This window comes from Pundamilia nyererei, unplaced genomic scaffold (genome assembly GCF_000239375.1).
Source record: "Pundamilia nyererei isolate P.nyererei 1_Seehausen unplaced genomic scaffold, PunNye1.0 scaffold00540, whole genome shotgun sequence".
Lineage (NCBI taxonomy): Eukaryota > Metazoa > Chordata > Actinopteri > Cichliformes > Cichlidae > Pundamilia > Pundamilia nyererei.
The window spans coordinates 141,634-154,518 of record NW_005187941.1 but is presented as its reverse complement, the minus strand read 5'-3'; the positions used below and the strand labels follow the sequence as shown (position 1 = coordinate 154,518).

At 41.9% G+C, this 12,885-nt stretch overlaps 2 protein-coding genes across 3 annotated transcripts in view; both read right to left on the bottom strand.

Moving 5' to 3' along the window:
• Positions 1–1,067, bottom strand: part of LOC102200942 (zinc finger protein 665-like) — a 10,789-nt gene extending 9,722 nt beyond the window's left edge. The window contains exon 1 of the mRNA XM_005754321.1: positions 961–1,067. The gene's annotated coding sequence lies outside the window, so the exon portion shown is untranslated. The remainder of the gene's footprint in view (positions 1–960) is intronic.
• Positions 1,068–3,308: 2,241 nt separating this feature from the next.
• On the bottom strand, positions 3,309–12,170 carry ssr1 (signal sequence receptor, alpha). 2 transcript variants are annotated; one of them, XM_005754318.1, is made up of 10 exons: positions 11,974–12,170; positions 9,412–9,539; positions 9,192–9,288; positions 8,989–9,092; positions 8,752–8,910; positions 8,508–8,584; positions 8,324–8,402; positions 8,005–8,098; positions 7,158–7,172; positions 3,309–6,147 (listed from the first exon to the last, which is right to left on the bottom strand). In XM_005754318.1, exons 1-10 carry the CDS (start codon positions 12,041–12,043, stop codon positions 6,080–6,082), a joined length of 891 nt encoding a protein of 296 aa, XP_005754375.1. In that variant the 5' UTR covers positions 12,044–12,170; the 3' UTR covers positions 3,309–6,079. The 2 variants fall into 2 exon arrangements, with proteins under 2 accessions (XP_005754375.1, XP_005754376.1); XM_005754319.1 differs by lacking the exon at positions 7,158–7,172 and having other exon boundaries at positions 11,974–12,169.
• Positions 12,171–12,885: the final 715 nt, after the last annotated feature.

The window sequence follows — 12,885 nt, the reverse complement described above, 5'->3', positions numbered from 1 at the left end:
ACCCATCCGTCGGTAAACTGTACCTGGGCTTGTTGCAGTGACCTGAAGTTAGTAAACTTCATGAGTGTATGCACTCACTCCATGAAGCGTATAATTACAAATATGAGCGTGGTGAAGTTGGACAGCACGCTAACGTATTTTGTCCCTCTGTGTGCTCGTAAGGGTCTAACCCTTTCACTGGTTTGATTTTTTCCTCGTATCTTTTCTTTGACTTTTCATCAAGTCTGTCTTTGTACGGACCGGGATTGTTCTCCTTTGTTTTGTACATACCTTTTTGGGGGGCAAAGAAAAGCCAAGAAGGTATTGGAACGGGAGAATGAATGTTTTGCGGTGCTGCAAATGCTTGCATTTGATGCGGTACTTGGATTGTTTTGCCACGAGTTCCCAGCATGCAATGCGCGAAAGTCACGTGGTCTGTCGATCTCTATACCTATTTTTCTCTAAACAATTTGAAATTTAGACCCTGAAATACTCTGCAAGAAACCAAGAGGGTCTCCCACTCGGCAGGCCCTATTCTCCATTTCACCGAGTTAAAACAAATATGTCGTGGTCATTTAATTAGAAGAAACAGTAATAGTGTTTCACCCAGAATTTTGGGCTTCACAGCAAAACCTCACAGACGTCAGTGTTGTAGTTCACTCCGACTGGAGGTCCAAATGATTTCAGTGAATCCAAACTAAGAAATAAAATCAGAACAATCACATGTGAACACCATCCACCTTCAACCCACTATGAGCCTTCATATGAGACTAAATCACATAAACTACCTCTGAAAAACCATTGGTTCTATTTGTACACATGTCGTATGGAGTCGTATTCCCCTCGTGTTATCACACAGCAACTAAAGCAGCTAGCAGCATGCTAAGATAACTAGCTAAAGGCTAGCGCCAGCTTAATCACGTGTTCAGTCACATATGCTGTGATGTGATGTACCCATAAAAGTGATTTGAGATTGGTTACCTGTGCAGGAGAAAAGACCAAAGACTAGTGATGTGTCCTGTGTGTCGAAGCTTCGATACCTGTGTCGGGTAATCTCGGCGAGTTTTTGTGAAACGCGTATCGAGGCTCGCTTTGATTACGTATGCAGTGACGTTCGAGGCCTCGCGGGCAGTCCGTACCATGTGACTGATTCAGGAACTGGCTCGCCGGTTCGCGCCAGATTCGAAATAAAGTGGGCAGCAAAACACAGCTGATTTCCCATCACACTGTGTTGTTGAACAGATTACGTACGTGTTACATAGTTACTTGAGCATTTATTGTTCGATGGAACCAGCAAGGAAGAGATTTTTTTTAATCTCATCTCTTCTAATAAAGTATGCACACAGTACTAAATATCACGAATGATTAGTACCACAATATAAATAAACAACACTACAGATCCTATAACCTGATTTCTGTCTTTTTTTAAAAAAGTGAAGCGCCACACACTAGTTTGTGTCATTATCCAGATGTACATAAGCACAATTACACAGTTACTAGGGGTGGGTTCTGATTATCGATTAAAATCGATACTTGGATAACGTCATATCGATTCATTAAAATCCTGAATCATTTTTTTATATAAATGTATTTTGCCCGAAATGCCAGAATCTCAGGTTAAACCTTCACAAAATTTCAACAACCACCAAACAGCTAAAGCAGTAAATGAGAGCAGGAACACGGATTCTGCACAAAGACGTAAACACAAAGCACGGAGCCTCCGACGGATCTCTCTCCAAACAATATTGAGCGAACCAGCAGCAAAAGAAGATCCAAACTACGCTTCACATAAACATCGCCATGAATTCACTCTGACTTTTGCTGTTTTGTTTCCACCACAATAAAATCACACTTCACGCACAGCTCCCTCTCTCTCTCTCTGTACTTCAAGAACAGTTTCCAGTCTAAAAATCTGTTTTCTTCATTATTCGCTTATTTGTTACGCACAATTCTACCGTTGTTTACAGGCTGTCGGCCGCTACTTTTTCCTTTTACTTAATTATGAAAAGAAAACCTAATTTCTGTCGTTCAATACTGAACAAATTTAAAGTTTTTAAAATTATGCAAAATTGCAAAACGCTTAGTTGTGTCTCTAATCAAACCTCTGTAACTTTGCCCTGCTGCACTTCAGCTGCATCAGGTAATGTTCATGTGTTGATTAATGGTTTTCTTTTGTTTTTTTATGTACTGCAGAATATTTTTTTTAAATCCAGGCCAGGAAAATCGCCTTCATGTTTTTATGTGTTTTATCCTCAGTTACTTTGACACAAAGGCATCTGCTGATGCTCACACCTTTGATAAAGTCTCCAAAGTGTCAGCTTTCTTTTTATATCTATAAAAATATACAAAATGTACTGATGCATGATCGGAATTATAATATTTCTGACTGTCTGAGGCAAAATTTCCCCACACAGCCCTAACAGTTACACTATCATACCAAAACCCTGTCCTGATAGTTTCCAGTTTCTCTTTTGTATCAGACATACTGAGACAATATTCGGGATAAATAACCACGAACACAATTTATTTATTCAGTTTAGAGGTTTACACATCACATTATAATCACAGAGCCCGTTTCACTTGAATCGTCCACTTGATGGCGCAGTACAGCAAATAAAAAGCTTCAGTTCATCACTAGGCTTCATCTCACCATCACTACCAAAGACTGAAAGGGAACTCCGTGAAAAAGCTGGAGTCAGGCTGGCGAGGCCATGATGAGCTGGGAACACTATTTAGCAAAGCCTAGCAGCTGCAGGAGAGTGAGTTTTCAAAATAAAAGTTGCTTTCTTCTTCTCTGAGGTTTATGTCCTAACAGCGCATCGTGCCTCAGCGCCACCCACTGGAGCCATGTCGCCGTGTGATTGGCAGATTAGACAGTTGCGATTGAACAGGTGTGCCTAATGAAGTGGCCAGCCAGTGCACAGTCAGCGGGGGCCTTTCAGTCAGTTAATGACATCACCAAGGACCACGCGCGTTTACAATGTGGTGAGCATGTTTCATTCTGCTTGCAGTGTGCTCATGCAACCTCTGTAGCTTTAACGTTCATACTCCAACTGTAACTGACAAACTTTGTTCTAAATATACTAAAATTAAACACGTGAATTACTTGGCATTAATCTGTAGTATTTTTTACTGTTGCCTGCGCTCATCTGTAAGATTTTTTCCTGCTTGTTTCATCTACCCAGTTTTGTTTTGACCATTACCAAACCTCATTTCTGCTTCCTTTGAACTCTGTAAAAACCTTCATTCTTCACTTTTCTGCACTAATGGAGAAAAGAAAATCTTACGCCTTCTTCTTTTTTGTTAATAAAGACGACAGAAGCAGCAGCTCTACAGCAAATCCTCAGTTTATTTCCTGCACATTTAAAAGCAAATAAAAGAACAAGCTCAGATCTCTGAATTACAGCCCCCATCATTTTAGAAAAACAGAAACATAACAAAAACCTGTCAGCTTGGCTGCTTGTGGATGTGGGAGCCTCAGTGAACAGCTGTCAACTTCCATATCCACAAAAAGCTTTACAGGAAATGACATCTCTGCAGACCAGGAGCCTCATCTGACGCTCAAGCCCTGCAGAATCTGATGCCCCCTAGTGGTACAGTATACAAACCCCACCCCCCTCCCCTTTAATCCCAATCTTCGTCTTGAATAAATTAGCTCGGTAAATTTGCTCTGAAATCAGCTTAAGTCAGCCAGTATTTACACCAGTGCTTCAACATTTTTCTGATCTGCACAGGCTGCTTGAGGAGAGAAGCCAGAAGTGAATAAAAACGTACAAACGGAAAAGGTAGAAAACAGGCACACGTGGAGAGGACCCGAACCGTTCAGTTTGTTAGATTCTTATGAGGAGTCTTTACCCGTCATCTTCTGAGCCAGAGCCCGAAGCGAGCGCAACAGTGCTGATGAGTCCACCTGACGAGACACTCGGGTCTCCACTCGCAGGTCTGACGTAACATCACGATGCAGATATTTCACAGGGCGAGCCGGGAGAACCATAACATCCGATTTCACAAAACCTCATGAGTTGCGTCTCATATGTTAAAATACTCATGTTAATGAGAGAAAAGAAAGTCGCTTTCATGCATTGTAATGCTTAAGGCTGTAACTAGATTATTCTTGCTATCGATGAACCTGCTGGATGATGGTTACTCCCCTCAGAGGCTCCCAGAGACCAAGTTAACCTTTTCACATGATTTAAAGAAGGATAAGCAAAACATTTTCTGCCTAATGAACTTTTTCAGATTCCTAAATAAACTGTTCTAAAAACAGGACTTGGACGATTTTCGTTGACAATAACAGACTTTACGCTTCACAGCACAGAAAACTCAGAAGCCTTGTCGAGAAAGAATCATGGCCAAAAATTTAAGTGGCATAAATTTTGTGTTTCGCACATTTTCTTTATGATATGGTGAAGAAAAATCATAAGAACTAAATGAGTTTAGCTCCAACTAAATCAAATTCATGCAGACTCTGTGTTTACAGCGTGAACAACATAACGTGCTGATATCAGCTTCTGAGCCAAATGCTGATTGATGGTGATCCGTTCCTGCCTCAGAGCTCCACATTGATCCGTTTCTCCGCTTCTGTCTGTCCACCTAACAACTGGCACACTCTCTAACATGGAGCTTCGTGTCACCGTTTCCAGCCCATGACGCTCTCCCGGCATCATGGGCTGGAAACTCTGGATTTTAATACAATTGAAAATCTCAAAAAGTAGAAGGACAAGCAAAAAACTCAAACGGATCAACTTCACGCACAAAGTCAGCAGCACATCGTCTGCAAAAATGATTTGGCTCAGAAGCTCAAAAGTCCAGCACACCACAGAACTGCAGGAGGAGGTTCGTCACTGTAAAACTGAAGCTTTGCATAACTTTGATTTAGTTGCCAAAAACCCCGTGGAACATGAGCATGACTGCTCTTCACTATATCACAGTAAAGTAAAACACGCTGAGGCAGCACACAGTATGAACGTTTGCGTCACAGTGACTGTGATGATGGCGGGCAGCCGGTCACAGCCTCTGTAGCACAAGAAACTCAGCAGCTGCTGGATGTCATGTCGGCCATCTGTCTTATCAGGCAGATAATCAATATCTCCATATTCTCTCTCAATAATTAGCTGCCTGCTGAAATACACGGTTAATCAATTACATAAGGAGAAACTAGAGATTAATGCCTGGTGAGTTTCTGGAGATCTACTCGTACCACCTCCTACTGGCCACACTGCATTACTGTGGCCGGTTTCTTTTCTGTGCTAAACCAAAACAATATTTCATCATTGTTAGACAAAGATTTGGACCTTTTCCCCTAAATATAACATGAGCATTGAAACGTTAGCTCAAAACGTCAGTTACAGTTTAAGAAGGACGGCACTGATAGCTGACCGACGGGATCAGACCACAAAAAAAAACTGAGTATCTGCAGAAGGGAAACTGAGTGACTGTGACTAAAGGGTGAAACACAGAGGGACAGCAGACAGAAGGGAAGCAGATTAAGTCTACAAAATCCCAACAAAACCAAAAATTATGTGCAGACAAAATCAACAAACAGAAAATATACAAAAAAGTCAAAAACAACAAAACTGCATCTGTTACTGTAGCTCCTCCACACATCAGAGCAGGGCTGCAACTAACCAGTGTTTCTACTCTGAACCAGTAACTTGAAAGAAGAGTCGAATTAGACAAAAATGATCCTGATCGTTTCAGCCCTGCGTCAGTGTGCGAGGCAAACAACACAATCAATACTGTCTCACAATGATAATGTCAGCAGTTGTACTACCAAGGCTTAAAAAAAATCTGATCTTTGAAGAAAACCCATCAACCTTCAGAGAAAATAAACGCCCAACATGCCTGTTAGAGGATGAGCCTCCCCACATCTCTCTGTGACAGCGTCAGAAAAAGTAATCGTTAAACAAAAGGGGCTGCAGTGTGTGTGTGTGTGTGTGTGTTCAACAGTTTTTAAGCTGAGCCAGCCATCGCTGTGCTTGGCACTGGTTAAAGTTCCTCAGCAGAGGGCAGAGTGTGCTCACGGTGGAGCTCTCAGCCCGCCGCCTCCTCTTCCTCCACGGGTGGATGAAATTTTTGTTGAAGTGACGTTTGTCAGCCGTCACTCGTCTGAGCCGGCCGAGCGTTTCTGGTTCCTCTTGCGAGGAGATCTTTTGGGAGATGCTTTGTCTGAAGGAGGAGAAGATGTTAAGAAGGTGAATTGTAATTTTTTTTCTGAAAACAGAGCGGTGATGCCACACACCTGCAGGTTTTATGTTCTCAGAATCAGGCCAAACGTGAGGTCAGAACATGCTTAAAAAACCAAAAAAACCAAATGTGTCTTCCAAAAACATTTCACTGAAGCTTTCTCACACATGTATTATTTACAGTGGAGACTCCATCAACAGGTTTGAGGTTTTTATTACATCTGACAAGCAAACTAAGGAACTTTGAAAGAATTACGTGATTCCAAAGAAACTTCCTTGAAGTTATTGTTTAAGGTCCAAAGAAAACTTCAAGCAACAAAAAAAAAAAAAAAAAGGATGCTCCTGCTCAACTACTTTGTTATTTCTGCTACCATCAGGCAGCGACACCTGGTTTTGACTCTTCCTACAAGCAGTGTGTAGGGGGAAAATTACCACACGTGTAATGTGCGACTACAATTATTTTACACCTGCAACTCGACTGACAGATGACTTGGGTTGACTGCCTTTTGTATAAAAATGACTGAAAGTTGTAACTGAAGACTTTAGAGGATTTTATAACATCTGTAACAGTAATGAAAATATCACAGGTATGACAAAAACAAGCAACGGGATCACTAACGTCTTCATGTTTTCCAGACACTGGAGGAGTTTGCTGGGTTAAGTAAAAATGAAAGAAGGAAAATCATTTTTATAGCCAACATCCAACCAAGCAGCTGCACCACAACCCCGCTTACTGTGACCACCACTCTCTAAGACCAACTTTCACACACACAAGGAAGAATGCCAAGAACCAGATGGTCTGATCACAAAACAGGTGAATAATGTGACGTGATGTCAGTGGGAAACTGTGTTTAGTTTAACTTTCTGCAGTTTCTCACTAACAGATCAGAACATCTGGAGCACCAGGAGTGGGAGAAGAACACTAAACACTCCAACATCAGGACCAAAGTTGTGTTACAGACACACAAACACACGACATGCAGCAGACCTCACCTCTGCGACTCTGCACTGAAGACGCAGGAAAACATGAGAGCAAGGAAAGCAGAGAGGAGGAGAAAGAAGGTGAGTGATCCTCGCGCTCAGTCAAGGATTAAGATCATTCTGAAACAGCAGGTGAAGCAGGAAGAAAGAACAGAGCAGCAACAAATATCCTGAACCTGTTCATATAATAAACTCGAAAATGTTTGGGTGCGGAGAGAAACAGCAGCTCTACAGACGTCTGCCAACCTCAAGAGCTGCACAGGAAGCAGAGAGGTTGCAGGGACCCGTGATGAAAGCTAAGATGTTTAACCTGGAGAAATCTATGAACCTAAAAGTAGTCCAACTCCCTAAACTAAGCATGTACTAAGAAATGAAATTAAACACCATCTGTGCAAGCACTGTTTGAAACCTGAAATTTCCTCCTCCTATAATCAGGTTGTATTTTAAATATCACTGAAACGTGTGGCTCACTGCAAATGATGTCCATGTGGTCCAGTGCTCGTGTTACTTCACTCTAAAACAGCCAACATGCTACTGTTCTGCAGAGTCACTTCCATATTTAAATGGTTAAAGCTCGTGTAGTCTTTTGTTTAATTAAAGGAATTAAATGTAATTTTGGTGAATGTTTTCAATGTTACAAAAGATACACCTGCACGCGTGACTCAGCTGATTCTGTGAGGAAGAAAAGCTTAAAAGGTGCTCTGAGAGGGAGTGTTCGATGAAGCTGACAATCTCATCTGAGACTTGTGGTGTATAAACAGTTGGATTTCTACTGTGTCTGCAGATAACAAAGTGCATAAAAAAAGAAAGCTTGTGTGCGAGCTGATGAGGTCACAGGATGTGTGCGAGGAGTACGTACTGATCTGGTTCAGTGTTTCTGGGGGGATCCAGCTCAGGTCGACGTCGTTGTGGCTCGAAGTTCCCGTTTCTACCTTTGGAGCTGGACGCCTCCTCTACAAACAAACACAGAATGAGCTGTCTGCTTTTTTTTTTTTGCTAATGACACCAACTCAACCTCATGTAGCTCATGCTTTGGCCAAAAGCTCCAAAGAGTTTAAGTCTGTGACAAACACCTGCAGATCCTGATGTAAAAAACACTAGCTAAACCATCAAAGGGTTTATTTTTCCCCTCAACTACCCATTTCTTTAAAAACTGTTTCATCTGATGGTATCTGCACCTTTCTGGACTCCAGCAGCTGGTGAAGGCCTACAACCACGAGCAGCCCAAGACCTGACAGGAAGACATACATGAAGATCCTGGCAGAGAGAGAGAGAGAGAGAGGGTGGGTTTATGGACAAATGCAGGCAAAGGGGGAGGAAAAAAAAGCCAGATTGGGTGTGTATATATGCATGCATGCTTACGTCTCTCCATCAAGCCCATCCTCTCTCTCAGTGATGGTGACAGTCTGGTTAAACACAGCATCCTGGAAAACGTTTCCCTGTAGGTGGGAAAAGAATGGATGAGAAATGTAAATAAAGAAACAAACGCAATGGTGGAAAATAATGGCTACAGATGACTTTTTCCTACTTATTGTCCCAAATTTCCACACAGAATCTGATTTGTTACATCGCTGACATTAGAAGAGTTTAAACCAGTCATGCTTACACTGCTGTCCTTGTAGTTGAGGTTGATGACGAGTCCGAATGGCCGCCCACCCATTGGCTCTGCGGGGATGAAGGAGTACTCAAAGGTGGCCTGTCTGCTGGGAGGAACCACGGTGCCGAGCTGGAGAGCGGTGAAGTTCTGGATGTAGAACTGGTAATCCTGAAAGGGGACAACAGGACAAATTTAGAGAGAGATGAAGCTACAGCTATGAATATTTGTTACAGCTCATTTTCTTACCTGTGGGTAACGGAAAGAAGCATCCAGAGACTCTACGATGAAGTTCTCCGACCCTTTGTTAGTGAAGCCAAGAAGGAACTTAACGATGTCGTTGGCTGGGAAGTCTAGAGGAAGGATGGCATGAATCAAACGGGGGTTTCAATACAGGAAAATCTAGAAACTGCTGAATGAAAACAAGAGGGCGGATACACAAAGACATTCACCGTCTCCTTTGACGAACAGGATGGTTGTGTCAGCGTTGGGGGAAGCCTTCACCTCTCCAACCAACGCTTCCTCCTCTTCATCTTCTTTTTCTTCCGTCTAGATAAGCGCACAGGTTTAGGTAACGGGACGAAGAACAGGTTCACGTTTATCACGGTACAGTAAACAGCGAAAACTTGCATCATCTATGAAAACATTTCTACAGCCAATTTAATCACTTACCAGTTCTGTGTTATCATCATCTTCCACTTCTGCCTCATCATCCTCTTCGTTCACGTCGTCCACCACGTCTTCATCCACAGCCTCAGCCTCCTCATCCTCAGTCAAATCCTGGGCACTTGCCACTGGTCCTGACAGAAAGTATGGGAATTTTTACCAAGCCTATAAACACAATCTTTATTTCATGTAATGGTTCAAAGACCCCGGAGCAGCTACAGAGGTCTGATATTTAAAGCACATCTTCAGTTCACCAATGAGCTCCATGATGGTTGGAAAAATGGATGCAAGCCTAAAATTGACCACAACACAGATATGACTTTGTACTCCATCAATGTTCTTCTGGTACCTAAGACTACATGGTTCTCAAACTTGTTGCATGGTGTGCTTAAGAACAATCCAAGCATAGCCTGGAGAACAGATCCAGACCAAGCTAAACACCGAGCTGCAGCATTCACTACAACCTAACAACTTGGAAATTACAAACTCTACTTTTGGTGGTTTAAAGCTTGGGATGATAGATTTTGTTAAGGTAACATCACACAATCTTTCAAAGGTAGATACAAGCATCAAAGTCTCCATGTAAATATATTATAAACAAACAAAAACAGTTCTACATTTTCCAAGACGGCCATCATCTCAGATCTAAGTCAAGTGAAGAAGGCAACTGGACTTCACTTCTCACCCAAGAGCCATCTTTAGTTCTAGAACTAAACGGTAGCGAGTCACATGTATTTAAACCTTACTGGCATTTATGGTCACCACACTGGTTGTATCAAGCGCAAACTGTAACTTGAAGGCGCACGGTACTCGCCACAGTTCTCTCCTGAACTGGTCTGCATCAGTGCTGGTGTAAGTGTAGAAGTTTCTGCTGTTTCAACATCTGCTGTAATCAGGGAACCTTTGAACTGTGGTATTGATATACAACTAAAAACTTAGTTTACAAAAACAAAAAAACAAGTTGATCGAACAGTTTTCTCTTCCACCCAGCTGGCTGCACATGGCACATTACAAAAGTTAAGAGAAGCACGAAAAACTGAAACGATGCCCAAGTGTGGCACATGCCAGCAGTTGTGACGTCAGTTTGGGCTTGCATCGCGCAGAGAGATGACAATGGAGAGCATAACCTAGGCTGCACCACACCTTTCGCCCCATGACAGCTGGAACAGTCGTCTGTTGTCCAGTTCAGTGTGGATGGAGCCCGCGCTGAACTGGATAAAGAGTTAAGAAAATTGACGAATAACACTAGCATGCAAACATTTTTGAACATTTAACATTCAGATCTGCGTGAAAGCAAATACCTTTGTTCAGCTCATCAGTGCAGTCACACCCTGTCAATTAGGGTGCAGCTATCCACTTGTTTAAATGCTTATCCAAATGAAGGCAGCATACCCCCAGCTAACAGAGTCAGACACTGACACACAAGATCATTTTAGAGTCACCCATTTGCCTGACATGCATCTATTTGAGCTGCAGACTTCTCCATCCAGGATACTCCAACTCAGAACCTTCTTGCTGTTTTGCAACCATGATAACCAACGCACCACCATGCTGCCTAGTTTTATGACTCATGACAGCGACCCAATAACACAGTCAGGTTAGTCCCACTACTTCCCCTCACTCTGTCTGCATATACACAAGGCCAGGGATTAACCAACACATTAAAATGAAACTTGCTACAACATTATTAACCGTGATAATAATGATGTGCATAATATCCACACAACACCAAGTTCTTGGTTAGACTTTGATTACAAATATCAATACCCTAATGTAAAATTGCTATTGTTAAACTCTAAAAGCGTATCCACAGGCCCGTGATGTAAAAACCGTGTTGCTTAAAAGAAATAGGAAGCCAAGACGTCCGTTTCGTCATGTAAACGCCGAACTAACCCACAGCTTACAATCACAGCTAACAGGATACGATCCAGATAACTTAATCGGCCTCAAACAGCCGTTCAGCTGCACAGTGTGCAGACCAATTGAGTAAATAAGCCATGCTCTTACAGACTTAATTATCTACTTACATTAATTAAGCGGGCATTTGAAGTAACAGTCACTCTGTGATTCAGTTCTGTGGGGTTAAGCTAAGTAAGCTAGCGTAGCAACAAAAGTAACTTTACACAGTTTTTCAGAAACCTTCACAAGTTTTGTTGATTACATCATATTATGTGTGGCAACTCCGAGGCTCCGTTTACACAGAGAGGAAATAAAGGAGCTGAAATAAAGCAGCACGTTAACTGAGCCTCTTAGCTTCCCTGCTAACAGTAAGGACACGTCAGTCTAACCAGGCGTTTAAAGTACCTTGACGTGAGCTACCTTACACTAAATTACACGAAACAATAAGAGGCATTTGCGAAAACGAAATCCACCGTGGAGATATCCCTCTAATTGCCCCACATTTACGATGAATCCCTTCATTTTTATATACACGCTTCGCTTCAACCAGCACGCTTAATGGAGAGCGGCCTTCCCCTTTCCCCACAGCAGCTACTTAGCTCGACAGCTAACACTTCTTTTTCCCCTAAATCGCTGCGCTTTTCTTCGTATCTTTACAAACAGACTTACCTTTGATAAGGAGAGTCGCCGGAAAGGCTAACAACACCAGTAGCAGAAGTTTCGGCAGAAATTTCATCATTTTGAAGTCGAAATCAGTGCGTTCTCATTCAGCGTCGGTCAGACAGTCAGGCTGTCTATGAGCGTCGCTGTACTGCTTCCGTTACTCTAACTATGACGCATGCGCAGAAGTCACGGTGGAGTTTTGTGGCGTGGCGTCAGCCCCCTTTCAGGTCGCAGTTGTGTTGGTATAAAAATGGTTAGACACGGTTGAGAGTGTTAAGAATAATATAACTTTTATAGAGAACAGCTGACCTGAGTTGTGGACTTTCTGCTCAAGTTGGGGAAGTTTAGGAAGCACGAATGCAAAGGAAACAAAACCGGAAGTGAACACTGCCGAGAAAAAAACAGAATAAAAACGAACTTTAATTGATCAAGTGCTGAAAGAATGACCTTTCTTCATAACTTACATTTCATATTTAATTCTAAGAATGAATAATAGTACTGTTTCTTGTTGCAGATATAAACAAACTGGGAGTTTCTACGAAATGTCAGAATAAATTAGCAGATGCAGCTAGAACGAAAACTTGTTTCTGATGCTTTAAAATGAATGTCTACTGTTTTCTATTAATAATACTAATTCTTTATTTAAAAGGGACAGTGCAGTTTAACGTAGTGTAAGTATAAAACTGATGTTCTGCGCATATTGCTAATTTCCAACTATTATTATCATTATTATTATTGGTATTGTTGTTGTTGCTATTGTAGCCACAAATTGCGTTCAAACACGTACAATTCAGTCACGTACACATCCAAATCACAACATGCAATATATACAAATGTTTTTTCTTTGTTTTTTCTGTCAGTGCGCACTTTTCTCCTGTTGTATGTTCAGCGTTATGTTCCACAACAGATATGGGAAAA

Bases quoted from the DNA above. Each gene is read 5' to 3' on its own strand.
- ssr1 (XM_005754318.1), bottom strand. From the start codon at position 12,043: ATGATGAAATTTCTGCCGAAACTTCTGCTACTGGTGTTGTTAGCCTTT. The intron at 8,585-8,751 runs GTAAGCATGACT...TCCCACCTACAG, and splicing joins TCAACTACAAGGACAGCAGT to GGAAACGTTTTCCAGGATGC. The intron at 8,403-8,507 runs GTAAGCATGCAT...TCTCTCTGCCAG, and splicing joins GATGGGCTTGATGGAGAGAC to GATCTTCATGTATGTCTTCC.